Source organism: Pelodiscus sinensis, chromosome 18, assembly GCF_052426305.1.
Source record: "Pelodiscus sinensis isolate ZL-2025 chromosome 18, ASM5242630v1, whole genome shotgun sequence".
NCBI lineage: Eukaryota > Metazoa > Chordata > Testudines > Trionychidae > Pelodiscus > Pelodiscus sinensis.
Genome location: NC_143069.1, coordinates 7,756,971 through 7,776,948, shown reverse-complemented (window position 1 = coordinate 7,776,948; position 19,978 = coordinate 7,756,971). Strand labels below are relative to the sequence as shown.

General features: G+C 64.9%; 1 protein-coding gene across 2 annotated transcripts; it reads left to right on the top strand.

Moving 5' to 3' along the window:
* Window positions 1-1,267: 1,267 nt before the first annotated feature.
* Window positions 1,268-18,443, top strand: GEMIN7 (gem nuclear organelle associated protein 7). 2 transcript variants are annotated; one of them, XM_075914430.2, is made up of 2 exons: window positions 1,268-1,286; window positions 17,994-18,443. In XM_075914430.2, the coding sequence occupies exon 2, from the start codon at window positions 18,003-18,005 to the stop codon at window positions 18,381-18,383; it is 381 nt and encodes a 126-aa protein (XP_075770545.2). In that variant the 5' UTR covers window positions 1,268-1,286; window positions 17,994-18,002; the 3' UTR covers window positions 18,384-18,443. The 2 variants fall into 2 exon arrangements, with proteins under 2 accessions (XP_075770545.2, XP_075770546.1); XM_075914431.2 differs by lacking the exon at window positions 1,268-1,286 and adding an exon at window positions 2,586-2,715.
* The last annotated feature ends 1,535 nt before the right edge of the window (window positions 18,444-19,978 follow it).

Sequence of the window (19,978 nt, the reverse complement as noted above, 5' to 3'; positions counted from 1 at the left end):
GGTCTTCCGGCCATCGAGCGGCCGCGGCCACCCTTTCAAATGTCGTGAGGAAGGCCTCTGGGTCATCCTGCGGTCCCATCTTCGTCAGTTGAATGGGGAGGGTCCCCATCCATTGTCCGTCGGGCCCGCCGGAGACCATCGGCGGCCTGGCCTGACGCATGGCCACAACCCATCACTCTTGTTGGGCGCTCAGCTCCTGCACCAGTTGTCGCTGTTGGTCTTGAAACTGAGTCGCCAACTGTTGTAGGAGTTTAGCCTGCTGCTGTTGCTGCTGCCTCTGGGTCTCTCCTATCCAGTCCAGCAGCTGTTGGGACTCCATCTCCCTTGTAGTCCTCCTGGTGGCTTCTTTCCTTTCTCCTATAGGTAACACCCGATTGCTTGTGCACGGAAATTTGCAGTAAAGCAAATACTTTCATGCTCTCGCTCGGGAAAAAGCCCTTTTGCGCAAGAATACTTGCTCAAGAGGGCCAGTGTAGACAGGGAAGAATTGTTTTGCGCAAAGAAACCCCAATGACTAAAATGGCGATCGGGGCTTTCTTGCGCAAAATCACGTCTAGACTGGCCACAGATGCTTTTGCGCAAAAGCACTTTTTGCACAAAAGCATCCGTGCCAATCTAGACGCGCTTTTGCAGAAATACTTTTAACAGAAAAACTTTTCCCTTTAAAGTATTTCTCCAAAATCATGCCAGTCTAGACGCAGCCCTAGGTGTCCGGGTTTGAACCAGACTGTCCAGTATCTGAACTTTCTGTTCGGGAAACAAATTGAGAAAATAGAAATGAGAAGGTAGAAATGTCCGGTATTTTCTAGATAGGCTGTAATGCAGATTGTGATGTCATGTCAAGTGTGTCCAGTATTTTTGTTGAAACCCTCTGGCAATGCTAAAAACATCCTCTCTGGTGAGCCCAGGCCTGGCAAGGGGCTATGGGGCAGCTGGCACAGCCAGGAAGCCACAGACTGGTGTCATGAAGCCTAGAGAAAACAGCCTGGCCTCTGCAGCCCTGCATCCTGTTTACCACTCTGCAAACGCACAAACCCTGGGCCAGCTAGCACTATTTGAAACCCACCCATTTCTTGAAGCCCCTCCCCCAGCCTTGCGGGAGGGACAGCTGGACCCAGGATTCAATTGAGTACGGGGGGAGGGGCAAATAAAGAAAAACAGAGTCAGGGATGCAGGTCAAAGGATTAAAACGAGGGAACTGGATGGGGCCATGGAGCAGAGAACCTCGGACAGCGCCTGATCCTCAAAGCTGTCTAGGAGCAGTGGGCGCTGTCTGTGGTCAGCTGGTGAGTGAGCTCTCCTGGCTCAGCCCATCAGGGCAGGGTGTAATTTGCCTTTCCCACCCGCAGAGGAAAGGCAACCTTACCCAGAACAAAAGGAAAAACTATGTAGCACTTTAAAGACTAACAAGATGGTTTATTAGATGATGAGCTTTCGTGGGCCAGACCCACTTCCTCAGATCATGAAAGTTTATCACCTATTAAACCATCTTGTCAGTCTTAAAGTGCTACATAGTTTTTCCTTTTGTTTTACCAAGATCACACTAACATGGCTACCTCTCTATTACTATTACCCAGAACAGAGCTCCCTGTTGCTCCCGCCTCTGAACCATGTGGCCAGCTGGCAGTACCCCATCACATCAAGGACCCTTCTGTGGCTGGCGCAAGCTCTGGCTGGCAAAAATCCAGGTTTTCTGGGTGGGAATTTACTGGGAGACTAACTGGGTTTTGGCCATCCTGCATAGAGCCGCCAACAAGTAGCACTCTAGGGCTATGTCTACACTTCTTGTGCAAGTAGAGCCGTTCTTGTGCAAGAATCTGCAGAGCATCCCCACTGCCCACCAGCTCTTGCACAAGGAAATTTACAGTATGCTGTGGTAAGAGAGGGCATATTGCACAAGAGCTACACTCTTTTTTATCAGGTGTAAGCTCTCTAGTGCAGGAGCTCTTGCGCACGAGTGCAGTGTGGACGCTCGGCAGGGATTTCTTGCGCAAGAAAGCCCTATGGTTAAAATGGCCATCACAGCTTCCTTGCACAAGAGAGCGTCTACACTGCTATGGGAGCTCTTGCGCAAAAGCACAGCGCGCACATGGCAGTGTGGATGTTTTCTTGTGCAAGACTTCTTGCACAAGAACCCTTCTGCAAGATGTTCTTGCGCAAGAAGCCGCCAGTGTAGACATAGCCTAGGCAAGGAATGTTAAAAAGCGGGTCATCGGGTAACTGCGTAACCACTGAAAATCTCAGTGGTTACAGGGTTACACGCGCCGGCAGCAACCCGCGCCCCAAAAGCTGGAAATTGGCTTTAAGCCAACTCCTGGTGCACACTGGCTCTGGCCGAGAAGGTAACGGGCTCGGCTCCTTGGTCCCTCTTGTATCCGTTCTGTGTTTGCAGCCCTACTCCCACCCCCTGGCTACGGCTGCAGCAGCGCTTGCGGGAAGCCCAGGGGCCGTGCCCCGCTCTGACACAGACTGCCTGCGAGACCACGGGCAAGTCACTTAACCCTCTGCCTCAGTTTCCCCAGCCGCGTGCGGGCGCTGGCCTGGCCCACGTGCTGCCGGACGGGCGGGGGCGGGGTCCCCGGGCACAGCTCGGGCCAGGAGCCGCGCGCGGGGCCCTGGCGGGGGGGGGGGCGGAACCAAGCGGGCGGCTCCTGCTCCCGGCCGGGCCCCGCTCGCTGCTGCACCGAGACCGCGAGACCAGACCCCGGCGCCGCGGTGAGACCGGCCGGGACCCCGGCTCGGAATGGAACGGGGGGGCGGGGCCGTGCGGGGGGGAGGGGTCGCTCTGGGGCCGTGCGAGGGGGCGGGGCGGGGCGGGGCGGGGCGGGGGGGAGGGGTCTTTCTGGGGCCGGGCGGGGGGGAGGGGTCGCTCTGGGGCCGTGCGAGGGGGCGGGGCGGGGGGGAGGGGTCTCATTGGGGCAGAAGTGGAGGTATCTGGGTGGGTGTTGCTGCGGGGTCTCTCTGGGGGCCGGGCAGAGGTGGGGGTATCTGGGTGGGTGTAGCTGTGGGGTCTCTCTGGGGGCCGGGCAGAGGTGGAGGTATCTGGGTGGGTGTAGCTGCGGGGTCTCTCTGGGGGCAGGGCAGAGGTGGGGGTATCTGGGTGGGTGTAGCTGCGGGGTCTCTCTGGGGGCAGGGCAGAGGTGGGGGTATCTGGGTGGGTGTAGCTGCGGGGTCTCTCTGGGGCCGGGCAGAGGTGGAGGTATCTGGGTGGGTGTAGCTGCGGGGTCTCTCTGGGGCCGGGCAGAGGTGGAGGTATCTGGGTGGGTGTAGCTGCGGGGTCTCTCTGGGGGCCGGGCAGAGGTGGGGGTATCTGGGTGGGTGTAGCTGCGGGGTCTCTCTGGGGCCGGGCAGAGGTGGAGGTATCTGGGTGGGTGTAGCTGCGGGGTCTCTCTGGGGGCAGGGCAGAGGTGGGGGTATCTGGGTGGGTGTAGCTGCGGGGTCTCTCTGGGGGCCGGGCAGAGGTGGGGGTATCTGGGTGGGTGTAGCTGCGGGGTCTCTCTGGGGCCGGGCAGAGGTGGAGGTATCTGGGTGGGTGTAGCTGCGGGGTCTCTCTGGGGGCAGGGCAGAGGTGGGGGTATCTGGGTGGGTGTAGCTGCGGGGTCTCTCCGGGGCAGGGCAGAGGTGGGGGTATCTGGGTGGGTGTAGCTGCGGGGTGTCTCTGGGGCAGGGCAGAGGTGGGGGTATCTGGGTGGGTGTAGCTGCGGGGTCTCTCTGGGGGCCGGGCGGAGGTGGGGGTATCTGGGTGGGTGTAGCTGCGGGGTCTCTCTGGGGCCGGGCAGAGGTGGGGGTATCTGGGTGGGTGTAGCTGCGGGGTCTCTCTGGGGGCAGGGCAGAGGTGGGGGTATCTGGGTGGGTGTAGCTGCGGGGTCTCTCTGGGGGCCGGGCAGAGGTGGGGGTATCTGGGTGGGTGTAGCTGCGGGGTCTCTCTGGGGGCAGGGCAGAGGTGGGGGTATCTGGGTGGGTGTAGCTGCGGGGTCTCTCTGGGGCCGGGCAGAGGTGGAGGTATCTGGGTGGGTGTAGCTGCGGGGTGTCTCTGGGGCCGGGCAGAGGTGGGGGTATCTGGGTGGGTGTAGCTGCGGGGTGTCTCTGGGGCAGGGCAGAGGTGGGGGTATCTGGGTGGGTGTAGCTGCGGGGTCTCTCTGGGGGCAGGGCAGAGGTGGGGGTATCTGGGTGGGTGTAGCTGCGGGGTCTCTCTGGGGCCGGGCAGAGGTGGAGGTATCTGGGTGGGTGTAGCTGCGGGGTCTCTCTGGGGCCGGGCAGAGGTGGGGGTATCTGGGTGGGTGTAGCTGCGGGGTCTCTCTGGGGGCAGGGCAGAGGTGGGGGTATCTGGGTGGGTGTAGCTGCGGGGTCTCTCTCGGGCCCGGCAGAGGTGGGGGTATCTGGGTGGGTGTAGCTGCGGGGTCTCTCCGGGGCAGGGCAGAGGTGGGGGTATCTGGGTGGGTGTAGCTGCGGGGTCTCTCCGGGGCAGGGCAGAGGTGGGGGTATCTGGGTGGGTGTAGCTGCGGGGTCTCTCTGGGGGCAGGGCAGAGGTGGGGGTATCTGGGTGGGTGTAGCTGCGGGGTCTCTCTGGGGGCAGGGCAGAGGTGGGGGTATCTGGGTGGGTGTAGCTGCGGGGTCTCTCTGGGGCCGGGCAGAGGTGGGGGTATCTGGGTGGGTGTTGCTGTGGGGGGTGTCTGGGGCAGGGCAGAGGTGGGGGTATCTGGGTGGGTGTAGCTGCGGGGTCTCTCTGGGGCCGGGCAGAGGTGGGGGTATCTGGGTGGGTGTAGCTGCGGGGTCTCTCTGGGGGCAGGGCAGAGGTGGAGGTATCTGGGTGGGTGTAGCTGCGGGGTCTCTCTGGGGGCAGGGCAGAGGTGGGGGTATCTGGGTGGGTGTAGCTGCGGGGTCTCTCTGGGGGCAGGGCAGAGGTGGGGGTATCTGGGTGGGTGTAGCTGCGGGGTCTCTCTGGGGGCAGGGCAGAGGTGGAGGTATCTGGGTGGGTGTTGCTGCGGGGTCTCTCTGGGGCAGGGCAGAGGTGGGGGTATCTGGGTGGGTGTAGCTGCGGGGTCTCTCTGGGGCCGGGCAGAGGTGGGGGTATCTGGGTGGGTGTAGCTGCGGGGTCTCTCTGGGGGCCGGGCAGAGGTGGGGGTATCTGGGTGGGTGTAGCTGCGGGGTCTCTCTGGGGCCGGGCAGAGGTGGAGGTATCTGGGTGGGTGTAGCTGCGGGGTCTCTCTGGGGGCAGGGCAGAGGTGGGGGTATCTGGGTGGGTGTAGCTGCGGGGTCTCTCCGGGGCAGGGCAGAGGTGGGGGTATCTGGGTGGGTGTAGCTGCGGGGTCTCTCTGGGGGCAGGGCAGAGGTGGGGGTATCTGGGTGGGTGTAGCTGCGGGGTCTCTCTGGGGGCCGGGCAGAGGTGGGGGTATCTGGGTGGGTGTAGCTGCGGGGTCTCTCTGGGGGCAGGGCAGAGGTGGGGGTATCTGGGTGGGTGTAGCTGCGGGGTCTCTCTGGGGCCGGGCAGAGGTGGAGGTATCTGGGTGGGTGTAGCTGCGGGGTGTCTCTGGGGCCGGGCAGAGGTGGGGGTATCTGGGTGGGTGTAGCTGCGGGGTGTCTCTGGGGCAGGGCAGAGGTGGGGGTATCTGGGTGGGTGTAGCTGCGGGGTCTCTCTGGGGGCAGGGCAGAGGTGGGGGTATCTGGGTGGGTGTAGCTGCGGGGTCTCTCTGGGGCCGGGCAGAGGTGGAGGTATCTGGGTGGGTGTAGCTGCGGGGTCTCTCTGGGGCCGGGCAGAGGTGGGGGTATCTGGGTGGGTGTAGCTGCGGGGTCTCTCTGGGGGCAGGGCAGAGGTGGGGGTATCTGGGTGGGTGTAGCTGCGGGGTCTCTCTCGGGCCCGGCAGAGGTGGGGGTATCTGGGTGGGTGTAGCTGCGGGGTCTCTCCGGGGCAGGGCAGAGGTGGGGGTATCTGGGTGGGTGTAGCTGCGGGGTCTCTCCGGGGCAGGGCAGAGGTGGGGGTATCTGGGTGGGTGTAGCTGCGGGGTCTCTCTGGGGGCAGGGCAGAGGTGGGGGTATCTGGGTGGGTGTAGCTGCGGGGTCTCTCTGGGGGCAGGGCAGAGGTGGGGGTATCTGGGTGGGTGTAGCTGCGGGGTCTCTCTGGGGCCGGGCAGAGGTGGGGGTATCTGGGTGGGTGTTGCTGTGGGGGGTGTCTGGGGCAGGGCAGAGGTGGGGGTATCTGGGTGGGTGTAGCTGCGGGGTCTCTCTGGGGCCGGGCAGAGGTGGGGGTATCTGGGTGGGTGTAGCTGCGGGGTCTCTCTGGGGGCAGGGCAGAGGTGGAGGTATCTGGGTGGGTGTAGCTGCGGGGTCTCTCTGGGGGCAGGGCAGAGGTGGGGGTATCTGGGTGGGTGTAGCTGCGGGGTCTCTCTGGGGGCAGGGCAGAGGTGGGGGTATCTGGGTGGGTGTAGCTGCGGGGTCTCTCTGGGGGCAGGGCAGAGGTGGAGGTATCTGGGTGGGTGTTGCTGCGGGGTCTCTCTGGGGCAGGGCAGAGGTGGGGGTATCTGGGTGGGTGTAGCTGCGGGGTCTCTCTGGGGCAGGGCAGAGGTGGGTGTATCTGGGTGGGTGTAGCTGCGGGGTCTCTCTGGGGCAGGGCAGAGGTGGGGGTATCTGGGTGGGTGTAGCTGCGGGGTCTCTCTGGGGGCAGGGCAGAGGTGGGGGTATCTGGGTGGGTGTAGCTGCGGGGTCTCTCTGGGGGCCGGGCAGAGGTGGGGGTATCTGGGTGGGTGTAGCTGCGGGGTCTCTCTGGGGGCCAGGCAGAGGTGGGGGTATCTGGGTGGGTGTAGCTGCGGGGTCTCTCTGGGGGCCGGGCAGAGGTGGGGGTATCTGGGTGGGTGTAGCTGCGGGGTCTCTCTGGGGGCCGGGCAGAGGTGGGGGTATCTGGGTGGGTGTAGCTGCGGGGTCTCTCTGGGGGCCGGGCAGAGGTGGGGGTATCTGGGTGGGTGTAGCTGCGGGGTCTCTCTGGGGGCCGGGCAGAGGTGGGGGTATCTGGGTGGGTGTAGCTGCGGGGTCTCTCTGGGGGCCGGGCAGAGGTGGGGGTATCTGGGTGGGTGTAGCTGCGGGGTCTCTCTGGGGGCCGGGCAGAGGTGGGGGTATCTGGGTGGGTGTAGCTGCGGGGTCTCTCTGGGGGCCGGGCAGAGGTGGGGGTATCTGGGTGGGTGTAGCTGCGGGGTCTCTCTGGGGGCAGGGCAGAGGTGGGGGTATCTGGGTGGGTGTAGCTGCGGGGTCTCTCTGGGGGCAGGGCAGAGGTGGGGGTATCTGGGTGGGTGTAGCTGCGGGGTCTCTCCGGGGCCGGGCAGAGGTGGGGGTATCTGGGTGGGTGTAGCTGCGGGGTCTCTCTGGGGCCGGGCAGAGGTGGAGGTATCTGGGTGGGTGTAGCTGCGGGGTCTCTCTGGGACAGGACAGAGGTGGGGGTATCTGGGTGGGTGTAGCTGCGGGGTCTCTCTGGGGCAGGGCAGAGGTGGGGGTATCTGGGTGGGTGTAGCTGCGGGGTCTCTCTGGGGGCCGGGCAGAGGTGGGGGTGTCTGGGTGGGTGTAGCTGCGGGGTCTCTCTGGGGCCGGGCAGAGGTGGGGGTATCTGGGTGGGTGTAGCTGCGGGGTCTCTCTGGGGGCAGGGCAGAGGTGGGGGTATCTGGGTGGGTGTAGCTGCGGGGTCTCTCTGGGGGCCGGGCGGAGGTGGAGGTATCTGGGTGGGTGTAGCTGCGGGGTCTCTCTGGGGCCGGGCAGAGGTGGGGGTATCTGGGTGGGTGTAGCTGCGGGGTCTCTCTGGGGGCAGGGCAGAGGTGGGGGTATCTGGGTGGGTGTAGCTGCGGGGTCTCTCTGGGGCCGGGCAGAGGTGGGGGTATCTGGGTGGGTGTTGCTGCGGGGTCTCTCTGGGGGCCGGGCAGAGGTGGAGGTGTCTGGGTGGGTGTAGCTGCGGGGTCTCTCTGGGGCCCGGCAGAGGTGGGGGTATCTGGGTGGGTGTTGCTGCGGGGTCTCTCTGGGGGCAGGGCAGAGGTGGGGGTATCTGGGTGGGTGTAGCTGTGGGGTCTCTCTGGGGGCCGGGCGGAGGTGGGGGTATCTGGGTGGGTGTAGCTGCGGGGTCTCTCTGGGGGCCGGGCAGAGGTGGAGGTGTCTGGGTGGGTGTAGCTGCGGGGTCTCTCTGGGGCCGGGCAGAGGTGGGGGTATCTGGGTGGGTGTAGCTGCGGGGTCTCTCTGGGGGCAGGGCAGAGGTGGGGGTATCTGGGTGGGTGTAGCTGCGGGGTCTCTCTGGGGCCGGGCAGAGGTGGGGGTATCTGGGTGGGTGTTGCTGCGGGGTCTCTCTGGGGGCCGGGCAGAGGTGGAGGTGTCTGGGTGGGTGTAGCTGCGGGGTCTCTCTGGGGCCCGGCAGAGGTGGGGGTATCTGGGTGGGTGTTGCTGCGGGGTCTCTCTGGGGGCAGGGCAGAGGTGGGGGTATCTGGGTGGGTGTAGCTGCGGGGTCTCTCTGGGGGCAGGGCAGAGGTGGGGGTATCTGGGTGGGTGTAGCTGCGGGGTCTCTCTGGGGCCGGGCAGAGGTGGAGGTATCTGGGTGGGTGTAGCTGCGGGGTCTCTCTGGGGCCGGGCAGAGGTGGGGGTATCTGGGTGGGTGTAGCTGCGGGGTCTCTCTGGGGGCAGGGCAGAGGTGGGGGTATCTGGGTGGGTGTAGCTGCGGGGTCTCTCCGGGGCAGGGCAGAGGTGGGGGTATCTGGGTGGGTGTAGCTGCGGGGTCTCTCTGGGGCCGGGCAGAGGTGGGGGTATCTGGGTGGGTGTAGCTGCGGGGTCTCTCTGGGGCAGGGCAGAGGTGGGGGTATCTGGGTGGGTGTAGCTGCGGGGTCTCCCTGGGGGCAGGGCAGAGGTGGAGGTATCTGGGTGGGTGTAGCTGCGGGGTCTCTCTGGGGGCCGGGCGGAGGTGGGGGTATCTGGGTGGGTGTAGCTGCGGGGTCTCTCTGGGGGCCGGGCAGAGGTGGGGGTATCTGGGTGGGTGTAGCTGCGGGGTCTCTCTGGGGGCCGGGCAGAGGTGGAGGTATCTGGGTGGGTGTAGCTGCGGGGTGTCTCTGGGGCCGGGCAGAGGTGGGGGTATCTGGGTGGGTGTAGCTGCGGGGTGTCTCTGGGGGCAGGGCAGAGGTGGGGGTATCTGGGTGGGTGTAGCTGCGGGGTGTCTCTGGGGGCAGGGCAGAAGTGGAGGTATCTGGGTGGGTGTTGCTGCGGGGGGTGTCTGGGGCAGGGCAGAGGTGGGGGTATCTGGGTGGGTGTAGCTGCGGGGTCTCTCTGGGGCAGGGCAGAGGTGGAGGTATCTGGGTGGGTGTAGCTGCGGGGTCTCTCTGGGGGCAGGGCAGAGGTGGGGGTATCTGGGTGGGTGTAGCTGCGGGGTCTCTCTGGGGCAGGGCAGAGGTGGAGGTATCTGGGTGGGTGTAGCTGCGGGGTGTCTCTGGGGCAGGGCAGAGGTGGAGGTATCTGGGTGGGTGTAGCTGCGGGGTCTCTCTGGGGCAGGGCAGAGGTGGAGGTATCTGGGTGGGTGTAGCTGCGGGGTCTCTCTGGGGCAGGGCAGAGGTGGAGGTATCTGGGTGGGTGTAGCTGCGGGGTCTCTCTGGGGGCCGGGCGGAGGTGGGGGTATCTGGGTGGGTGTAGCTGCGGGGTCTCTCTGGGGCAGGGCAGAGGTGGAGGTATCTGGGTGGGTGTAGCTGCGGGGTCTCTCTGGGGGCAGGGCAGAGGTGGGGGTATCTGGGTGGGTGTAGCTGCAGGGTCTCTCTGGGGGCAGGGCAGAGGTGGGGGTATCTGGGTGGGTGTAGTTGCGGGGTGTCTCTGGGGCCCGGCAGAGGTGGGGGTATCTGGGTGGGTGTTGCTGCGGGGTCTCTCTGGGGGCAGGGCAGAGGTGGGGGTATCTGGGTGGGTGTAGCTGCGGGGTCTCTATGGGGGCAGGGCAGAGGTGGAGGTATCTGGGTGGGTGTAGCTGCGGGGTCTCTCTGGGGGCCGGGCGGAGGTGGAGGTATCTGGGTGGGTGTAGCTGCGGGGTCTCTCTGGGGGCCGGGCGGAGGTGGGGGTATCTGGGTGGGTGTAGCTGCGGGGTCTCTCTGGGGGCCGGGCAGAGGTGGGGGTATCTGGGTGGGTGTAGCTGCGGGGTCTCTCTGGGGGCCGGGCAGAGGTGGGGGTATCTGGGTGGGTGTAGCTGCGGGGTCTCTCTGGGGGCAGGGCAGAGGTGGGGGTATCTGGGTGGGTGTAGCTGCGGGGTCTCTCTGGGGGCAGGGCAGAGGTGGAGGTATCTCGGTGGGTGTAGCTGCGGGGTCTCTCTGGGGGCCGGGCGGAGGTGGGGGTATCTGGGTGGGTCTAGCTGCGGGGTCTCTCTGGGGGCCGGGCAGAGGTGGGGGTATCTGGGTGGGTGTAGCTGCGGGGTGTCTCTGGGGCCGGGCAGAGGTGGAGGTATCTGGGTGGGTGTAGCTGCGGGGTCTCTCTGGGGGCAGGGCAGAGGTGGGGGTATCTGGGTGGGTGTAGCTGCGGGGTGTCTCTGGGGGCAGGGCAGAGGTGGAGGTATCTGGGTGGGTGTAGCTGCGGGGTGTCTCTGGGGGCAGGGCAGAGGTGGAGGTATCTGGGTGGGTGTTGCTGTGGGGGGTGTCTGGGGCAGGGCAGAGGTGGGGGTATCTGGGTGGGTGTAGCTGCGGGGTCTCTCTGGGGCAGGGCAGAGGTGGAGGTATCTGGGTGGGTGTAGCTGCGGGGTGTCTCTGGGGGCAGGGCAGAGGTGGAGGTATCTGGGTGGGTGTAGCTGCGGGGTGTCTCTGGGGCAGGGCAGAGGTGGAGGTATCTGGGTGGGTGTAGCTGCGGGGTCTCTCTGGGGCAGGGCAGAGGTGGAGGTATCTGGGTGGGTGTAGCTGCGGGGTCTCTCTGGGGCAGGGCAGAGGTGGAGGTATCTGGGTGGGTGTAGCTGCGGGGTCTCTCTGGGGGCCGGGCGGAGGTGGGGGTATCTGGGTGGGTGTAGCTGCGGGGTCTCTCTGGGGCAGGGCAGAGGTGGAGGTATCTGGGTGGGTGTAGCTGCGGGGTCTCTCTGGGGGCAGGGCAGAGGTGGGGGTATCTGGGTGGGTGTAGCTGCAGGGTCTCTCTGGGGGCAGGGCAGAGGTGGGGGTATCTGGGTGGGTGTAGTTGCGGGGTGTCTCTGGGGCCCGGCAGAGGTGGGGGTATCTGGGTGGGTGTTGCTGCGGGGTCTCTCTGGGGGCAGGGCAGAGGTGGGGGTATCTGGGTGGGTGTAGCTGCGGGGTCTCTCTGGGGGCAGGGCAGAGGTGGAGGTATCTGGGTGGGTGTAGCTGCGGGGTCTCTCTGGGGGCCGGGCGGAGGTGGAGGTATCTGGGTGGGTGTAGCTGCGGGGTCTCTCTGGGGGCCGGGCGGAGGTGGGGGTATCTGGGTGGGTGTAGCTGCGGGGTCTCTCTGGGGGCCGGGCAGAGGTGGGGGTATCTGGGTGGGTGTAGCTGCGGGGTCTCTCTGGGGGCCGGGCAGAGGTGGGGGTATCTGGGTGGGTGTAGCTGCGGGGGGTCTCTGGGGGCAGGGCAGAGGTGGGGGTATCTGGGTGGGTGTAGCTGCGGGGTCTCTCTGGGGGCAGGGCAGAGGTGGAGGTATCTGGGTGGGTGTAGCTGCGGGGTCTCTCTGGGGGCCGGGCGGAGGTGGGGGTATCTGGGTGGGTGTAGCTGCGGGGTCTCTCTGGGGGCCGGGCAGAGGTGGGGGTATCTGGGTGGGTGTAGCTGCGGGGTGTCTCTGGGGGCAGGGCAGAGGTGGAGGTATCTGGGTGGGTGTAGCTTTGGGGTGTCTCTGGGGGCAGGGCAGAGGTGGAGGTATCTGGGTGGGTGTTGCTGCGGGGGGTGTCTGGGGCAGGGCAGAGGTGGGGGTATCTGGGTGGGTGTAGCTGCGGGGTCTCTCTGGGGCAGGGCAGAGGTGGAGGTATCTGGGTGGGTGTAGCTGCGGGGTCTCTCTGGGGGCAGGGCAGAGGTGGAGGTATCTGGGTGGGTGTAGCTGCGGGGTGTCTCTGGGGCAGGGCAGAGGTGGAGGTATCTGGGTGGGTGTAGCTGCGGGGTCTCTCTGGGGCAGGGCAGAGGTGGAGGTATCTGGGTGGGTGTAGCTGCGGGGTCTCTCTGGGGCAGGGCAGAGGTGGAGGTATCTGGGTGGGTGTAGCTGCGGGGTCTCTCTGGGGGCCGGGCGGAGGTGGGGGTATCTGGGTGGGTGTAGCTGCGGGGTCTCTCTGGGGCAGGGCAGAGGTGGAGGTATCTGGGTGGGTGTAGCTGCGGGGTCTCTCTGGGGGCAGGGCAGAGGTGGGGGTATCTGGGTGGGTGTAGCTGCAGGGTCTCTCTGGGGGCAGGGCAGAGGTGGGGGTATCTGGGTGGGTGTAGTTGCGGGGTGTCTCTGGGGCCCGGCAGAGGTGGGGGTATCTGGGTGGGTGTTGCTGCGGGGTCTCTCTGGGGGCAGGGCAGAGGTGGAGGTATCTGGGTGGGTGTAGCTGCGGGGTCTCTCTGGGGGCCGGGCGGAGGTGGAGGTATCTGGGTGGGTGTAGCTGCGGGGTCTCTCTGGGGGCCGGGCGGAGGTGGGGGTATCTGGGTGGGTGTAGCTGCGGGGTCTCTCTGGGGGCCGGGCAGAGGTGGGGGTATCTGGGTGGGTGTAGCTGCGGGGTCTCTCTGGGGGCCGGGCAGAGGTGGGGGTATCTGGGTGGGTGTAGCTGCGGGGTCTCTCTGGGGGCAGGGCAGAGGTGGGGGTATCTGGGTGGGTGTAGCTGCGGGGTCTCTCTGGGGGCAGGGCAGAGGTGGAGGTATCTGGGTGGGTGTAGCTGCGGGGTCTCTCTGGGGGCCGGGCGGAGGTGGGGGTATCTGGGTGGGTGTAGCTGCGGGGTCTCTCTGGGGGCCGGGCAGAGGTGGGGGTATCTGGGTGGGTGTAGCTGCGGGGTGTCTCTGGGGCCGGGCAGAGGTGGAGGTATGTGGGTGGGTGTAGCTGCGGGGTCTCTCTGGGGCAGGGCAGAGGTGGAGGTATCTGGGTGGGTGTAGCTGCGGGGTCTCTCTGGGGGCAGGGCAGAGGTGGAGGTATCTGGGTGGGTGTAGCTGCGGGGTGTCTCTGGGGCAGGGCAGAGGTGGAGGTATCTGGGTGGGTGTAGCTGCGGGGTCTCTCTGGGGCAGGGCAGAGGTGGAGGTATCTGGGTGGGTGTAGCTGCGGGGTCTCTCTGGGGCAGGGCAGAGGTGGAGGTATCTGGGTGGGTGTAGCTGCGGGGTCTCTCTGGGGGCCGGGCGGAGGTGGGGGTATCTGGGTGGGTGTAGCTGCGGGGTCTCTCTGGGGCAGGGCAGAGGTGGAGGTATCTGGGTGGGTGTAGCTGCGGGGTCTCTCTGGGGGCAGGGCAGAGGTGGGGGTATCTGGGTGGGTGTAGCTGCAGGGTCTCTCTGGGGGCAGGGCAGAGGTGGGGGTATCTGGGTGGGTGTAGTTGCGGGGTGTCTCTGGGGCCCGGCAGAGGTGGGGGTATCTGCGTGGGTGTTGCTGCGGGGTCTCTCTGGGGGCAGGGCAGAGGTGGGGGTATCTGGGTGGGTGTAGCTGCGGGGTCTCTCTGGGGGCAGGGCAGAGGTGGAGGTATCTGGGTGGGTGTAGCTGCGGGGTCTCTCTGGGGGCCGGGCGGAGGTGGGGGTATCTGGGTGGGTGTAGCTGCGGGGTCTCTCTGGGGGCCGGGCAGAGGTGGGGGTATCTGGGTGGGTGTAGCTGCGGGGTCTCTCTGGGGGCCGGGCAGAGGTGGGGGTATCTGGGTGGGTGTAGCTGCGGGGTCTCTCTGGGGGCAGGGCAGAGGTGGGGGTATCTGGGTGGGTGTAGCTGCGGGGTCTCTCTGGGGGCAGGGCAGAGGTGGAGGTATCTGGGTGGGTGTAGCTGCGGGGTCTCTCTGGGGGCCGGGCGGAGGTGGGGGTATCTGGGTGGGTGTAGCTGCGGGGTCTCTCTGGGGGCCGGGCAGAGGTGGGGGTATCTGGGTGGGTGTAGCTGCGGGGTGTCTCTGGGGCCGGGCAGAGGTGGAGGTATCTGGGTGGGTGTAGCTGCGGGGTCTCTCTGGGGGCAGGGCAGAGGTGGGGGTATCTGGGTGGGTGTAGCTGCGGGGTGTCTCTGGGGCCGGGCAGAGGTGGAGGTATCTGGGTGGGTGTAGCTGCGGGGTCTCTCTGGGGGCAGGGCAGAGGTGGAGGTATCTGGGTGGGTGTTGCTGCGGGGTCTCTCTGGGGCAGGGCAGAGGTGGGGGTATCTGGGTGGGTGTAGCTGCGGGGTCTCTCTGGGGGCCGGGCAGAGGTGGGGGTATCTGGGTGGGTGTAGCTGCGGGGTCTCTCTGGGGGCCGGGCAGAGGTGGAGGTATCTGGGTGGGTGTAGCTGCGGGGTGTCTCTGGGGCAGGGCAGAGGTGGAGGTATCTGGGTGGGTGTAGCTGCGGGGTCTCTCTGGGGCAGGGCAGAGGTGGAGGTATCTGGGTGGGTGTAGCTGCGGGGTGTCTCTGGGGCAGGGCAGAGGTGGAGGTATCTGGGTGGGTGTAGCTGCGGGGTCTCTCTGGGGCAGGGCAGAGGTGGAGGTATCTGGGTGGGTGTAGCTGCGGGGTCTCTCTGGGGCAGGGCAGAGGTGGAGGTATCTGGGTGGGTGTAGCTGCGGGGTCTCTCTGGGGGCCGGGCGGAGGTGGGGGTATCTGGGTGGGTGTAGCTGCGGGGTCTCTCTGGGGCAGGGCAGAGGTGGAGGTATCTGGGTGGGTGTAGCTGCGGGGTCTCTCTGGGGGCAGGGCAGAGGTGGGGGTATCTGGGTGGGTGTAGCTGCAGGGTCTCTCTGGGGGCAGGGCAGAGGTGGGGGTATCTGGGTGGGTGTAGTTGCGGGGTGTCTCTGGGGCCCGGCAGAGGTGGGGGTATCTGGGTGGGTGTTGCTGCGGGGTCTCTCTGGGGGCAGGGCAGAGGTGGGGGTATCTGGGTGGGTGTAGCTGCGGGGTCTCTCTGGGGGCAGGGCAGAGGTGGAGGTATCTGGGTGGGTGTAGCTGCGGGGTCTCTCTGGGGGCCGGGCGGAGGTGGAGGTATCTGGGTGGGTGTAGCTGCGGGGTCTCTCTGGGGGCCGGGCGGAGGTGGGGGTATCTGGGTGGGTGTAGCTGCGGGGTCTCTCTGGGGGCCGGGCAGAGGTGGGGTTATCTGGGTGGGTGTAGCTGCGGGGTCTCTCTGGGGGCCGGGCAGAGGTGGGGGTATCTGGGTGGGTGTAGCTGCGGGGTCTCTCTGGGGGCCGGGCAGAGGTGGAGGTATCTGGGTGGGTGTAGCTGCGGGGTGTCTCTGGGGCAGGGCAGAGGTGGAGGTATCTGGGTGGGTGTAGCTGCGGGGTCTCTCTGGGGCAGGGCAGAGGTGGAGGTATCTGGGTGGGTGTAGCTGCGGGGTCTCTCTGGGGCAGGGCAGAGGTGGAGGTATCTGGGTGGGTGTAGCTGCGGGGTCTCTCTGGGGGCCGGGCGGAGGTGGGGGTATCTGGGTGGGTGTAGCTGCGGGGTCTCTCTGGGGCAGGGCAGAGGTGGAGGTATCTGGGTGGGTGTAGCTGCGGGGTCTCTCTGGGGGCAGGGCAGAGGTGGGGGTATCTGGGTGGGTGTAGCTGCAGGGTCTCTCTGGGGGCAGGGCAGAGGTGGGGGTATCTGGGTGGGTGTAGTTGCGGGGTGTCTCTGGGGCCCGGCAGAGGTGGGGGTATCTGGGTGGGTGTTGCTGCGGGGTCTCTCTGGGGGCAGGGCAGAGGTGGGGGTATCTGGGTGGGTGTAGCTGCGGGGTCTCTCTGGGGGCAGGGCAGAGGTGGAGGTATCTGGGTGGGTGTAGCTGCGGGGTCTCTCTGGGGGCCGGGCGGAGGTGGAGGTATCTGGGTGGGTGTAGCTGCGGGGTCTCTCTGGGGGCCGGGCGGAGGTGGGGGTATCTGGGTGGGTGTAGCTGCGGGGTCTCTCTGGGGGCCGGGCAGAGGTGGGGGTATCTGGGTGGGTGTAGCTGCGGGGTCTCTCTGGGGGCCGGGCAGAGGTGGGGGTATCTGGGTGGGTGTAGCTGCGGGGTCTCTCTGGGGGCAGGGCAGAGGTGGGGGTATCTGGGTGGGTGTAGCTGCGGGGTCTCTCTGGGGGCAGGGCAGAGGTGGAGGTATCTGGGTGGGTGTAGCTGCGGGGTCTCTCTGGGGGCCGGGCGGAGGTGGGGGTATCTGGGTGGGTGTAGCTGCGGGGTCTCTCTGGGGGCCGGGCAGAGGTGGGGGTATCTGGGTGGGTGTAGCTGCGGGGTGTCTCTGGGGCCGGGCAGAGGTGGAGGTATCTGGGTGGGTGTAGCTGCGGGGTCTCTCTGGGGGCAGGGCAGAGGTGGGGGTATCTGGGTGGGTGTAGCTGCGGGGTGTCTCTGGGGCCGGGCAGAGGTGGAGGTATCTGGGTGGGTGTAGCTGCGGGGTCTCTCTGGGGGCAGGGCAGAGGTGGAGGTATCTGGGTGGGTGTTGCTGCGGGGTCTCTCTGGGGGCCGGGCAGAGGTGGGGGTATCTGGGTGGGTGTAGCTGCGGGGTCTCTCTGGGGGCCGGGCAGAGGTGGAGGTATCTGGGTGGGTGTAGCTGCGGGGTGTCTCTGGGGCAGGGCAGAGGTGGAGGTATCTGGGTGGGTGTAGCTGCGGGGTCTCTCTGGGGGCAGGGCAGAGGTGGGGGTATCTGGGTGGGTGTTGCTGCGGGGGGTGTCTGGGGCCGGGCAGAGGTGGGGGTATCTGGGTGGGTGTTGCTGCGGGGGGTGTCTGGGGCAGGGCAGAGGTGGGGGTATCTGGGTGGGTGTAGCTGCGGGGTCTCTCTGGGGCAGGGCGGAGGTGGAGGTATCTGGGTGGGTGTAGCTGCGGGGTCTCTCTGGGGGCAGGGCAGAGGTGGGGGTATCTGGGTGGGTGTAGCTGCGGGGTCTCTCTGGGGCCGGGCAGAGGTGGGGGTATCTGGGTGGGTGTAGCTGCGGGGTCTCTCTGGGGCCGGGCAGAGGTGGGGGTATCTGGGTGGGTGTAGCTGCGGGGTCTCTCTGGGGCCGGGCAGAGGTGGAGGTATCTGGGTGGGTGTAGCTGCGGGGTCTCTCTGGGGCCGGGCAGAGGTGGGGGTATCTGGGTGGGTGTAGCTGCGGGGTCTCTCTGGGGCCCGGCAGAGGTGGGGGTATCTGGGTGGGTGTAGCTGCGGGGTGTCTCTGGGGCAGGGCAGAGGTGGGGGTATCTGGGTGGGTGTTGCTGCGGGGTCTCTCTGGGGCCGGGCAGAGGTGGAGGTATCTGGGTGGGTGTTGCTGCGGGGTCTCTCTGGGGGCAGGGCAGAGGTGGAGGTATCTGGGTGGGTGTAGCTGCAGGGTCTCTCTGGGGGCAGGGCAGAGGTGGGGGTATCTGGGTGGGTGTAGCTGCGGGGTCTCTCTGGGGGCAGGGCAGAGGTGGAGCTATCTGGGTGGGTGTAGCTGCGGGGTCTCTCTGGGGCCGGGCGGAGGTGGAGGTATCTGGGTGGGTGTAGCTGCGGGGTCTCTCTGGGGCAGGGCAGAGGTGGGGGTATCTGGGTGGGTGTAGCTGCGGGGTCTCTCTGGGGCAGGGCAGAGGTGGAGGTATCTGGGTGGGTGTAGCTGCGGGGTCTCTCTCGGGCCCGGCAGAGGTGGAGGTATCTGGGTGGGTGTAGCTGTGGGGTGTCTCTGGGGCCGGGCAGAGGTGGGGGTATCTGGGTGGGTGTTGCTGCGGGGTCTCTCTGGGGCTGGGCAGAGGTGGAGGTGTCTGGGTGGGTGTAGCTGCGGGGTCTCTCTGGGGCCGGGCGGAGGTGGGGGTATCTGGGTGGGTGTAGCTGCGGGGTGTCTCTGGGGCCGGGCAGAGGTGGGGGTATCTGGGTGGGTGTAGCTGCGGGGTGTCTCTGTGGAGGGGAGAGGTGAGTGGCAGCAAGAGGCCCAGGTATCTGCGGCTCACCCTGCCCACGCAGGCCCATTGAAGGTATTGCCCTAGCACTTGTGCTGCCAGCTCATGTGTTGCTGCCTTTGCCCCCCCCCCCACAGGATCCTGCCATGAAGGTGCCAGTCAGTGTGATCCGCCTGCCCCGTGGGCCCAATGGCACGAGCCGCGGCTTTGACCCTAGCTCCCCTCGATACCAGGCTCTGAGCCCCATGAGCATCTCCACTGTCGGCCCTGGCAAGGAGGGCCATCTGGAACAGGAGCAGCAGGGACGCGTGGCCCTGCGGGAGCGGTACCTGCACAGTCTCTTGGCCATGGTTGGCCACCTCGTCCACTTCACCCTGTATGAGAGAGTCAATGTCTCAGCCCTTTTCGACGCCTCGGACATCGACATCTTGAATTTCCAGGTGTCTGACCTGCAGACCCCACTGGGGGTACACAGGGAGGCTCTGCTCCGCTGCTCAGACATCATCGCCTACACCTTCGAGTTGTGACGGCTCTCAGGCTCCCTGCCCTCCCTCTGTCCTGCTGTCTAATAAAAACACTTGGGTACAGCTTGCTGAGTACTTCTTGGTGTAGTTGCTCCCATCAAGCCACCAGCCCCTCCCTCCCCCTGCACTGCTACCTCCTACTGGTATGGAAGCTGGGATGCACAGGGAGCCAGCTTTTAAGCTGTTCCCCACATACCTTTACACTGGGGGGGGAATTGCTAAAAATTCCAGCAGTTACACAGTTACCCAATTAACATCCTAACTAGGACGTGTTGTCAGCCCTTGTGGACTGTGGCTAGGGAAGGCTGAAAAGTAATGGGATGAAATGGAACAGACACTAAGCTGAACCTGAGCAAGGTGTCAGGCTGAGCACTTGCTAGTCTCCCGGGCACAGGCAGAGGGGCAGCCCAGTGGATGCAATAGGATTTCACACCTCAAATTTCTTTTAGGTTGCAGCTAATATCCCATCTCTCTGGTTCCCTGGGCAATGCAGAAGGACCCTGCCCCCCTCAAGGGGGAAAATATTCCTGCATTGGCCTGGATGGAGAGCAGCTGGGAATGAAAGCTGGCAAGCTAATGTACTCTGTGAATCAATGTTAGTGGAGCAGGGCTTGCATCTGGCCCACCCCTATGACTTGGAACTGAGCTAACTGGTCACTGTGTTTGATAGTTTGCAGTTCTTGGGAATCCAGAGGAACATGACAGCACCTAGCACCAAGGGTGTAAAGAACTGTTAAATAGTTCACTGGTTTAACAATTAAAATACCAGTTAACTGTGGGCTGGACAGCAGCTGAGGCTGAGTTCTCACCACTTGCCTGGGCCAACTCAGTAGCTAAAGCCCAAGTGCTGCTTGCTTGTCTGTGCTGCTCTGGCCTGGCCAAGGTCCTGCCAGACCACTCCAGCAGGGCTGCAATCTCGTCTGCTGGTCTACTGCCAGGCTGCTCCAACAGCTGGAGCCCTGCCCCGCTGTGTTTTTTTGTTTGCTCTTTTGAAGTGAGCAGTGCAAGTTAATTGCCGGGGTCTCATGAGTATCTTGCATTTAATCAAGTCTTTGCCCTTCCTCAGTGGTGCCTGTTCCCCGCCACCAGCAGACAATATAGCGACATGGGGTTTATGTAAAATTGATCCTGCCAAACGAACCTTTTTCAGGAGATAAGTTTGGTTGATAAGGGAACGAGGGTCGATGTAACGTACTTAGATTTCTGTAAGGCAGATGATTTTGTTCCACACTTTGATTTTTAAAAGAGCGTAAATGAACACAACCCACCACTTTTAAATGGATCAAACACTGGCTGTCTCAAAATGCAACTGAACGGGGAGCAATCGAGTAAGTTCATTTCCAGGGAAGCCCTTTCAGAATCAGTTCTTGGTCCTCCACTGTTTAACATTTTTATTAATGACCTGGAAGAGAACGTAAAAAGATGGCTCAAAAATTTGGGGGTGATAAATAACGTAAGGGCCACTACTGTCCCTTAGATTCCTACCTGGGCTGCAGCCAGCAATTGTAATATTCCAGCCAATTCCAAATTTCACCAGCTCAGAATTTCTCACACTCCATAGCATTTCCATTTTCTCCTGTTCATTACATGCACTTCTA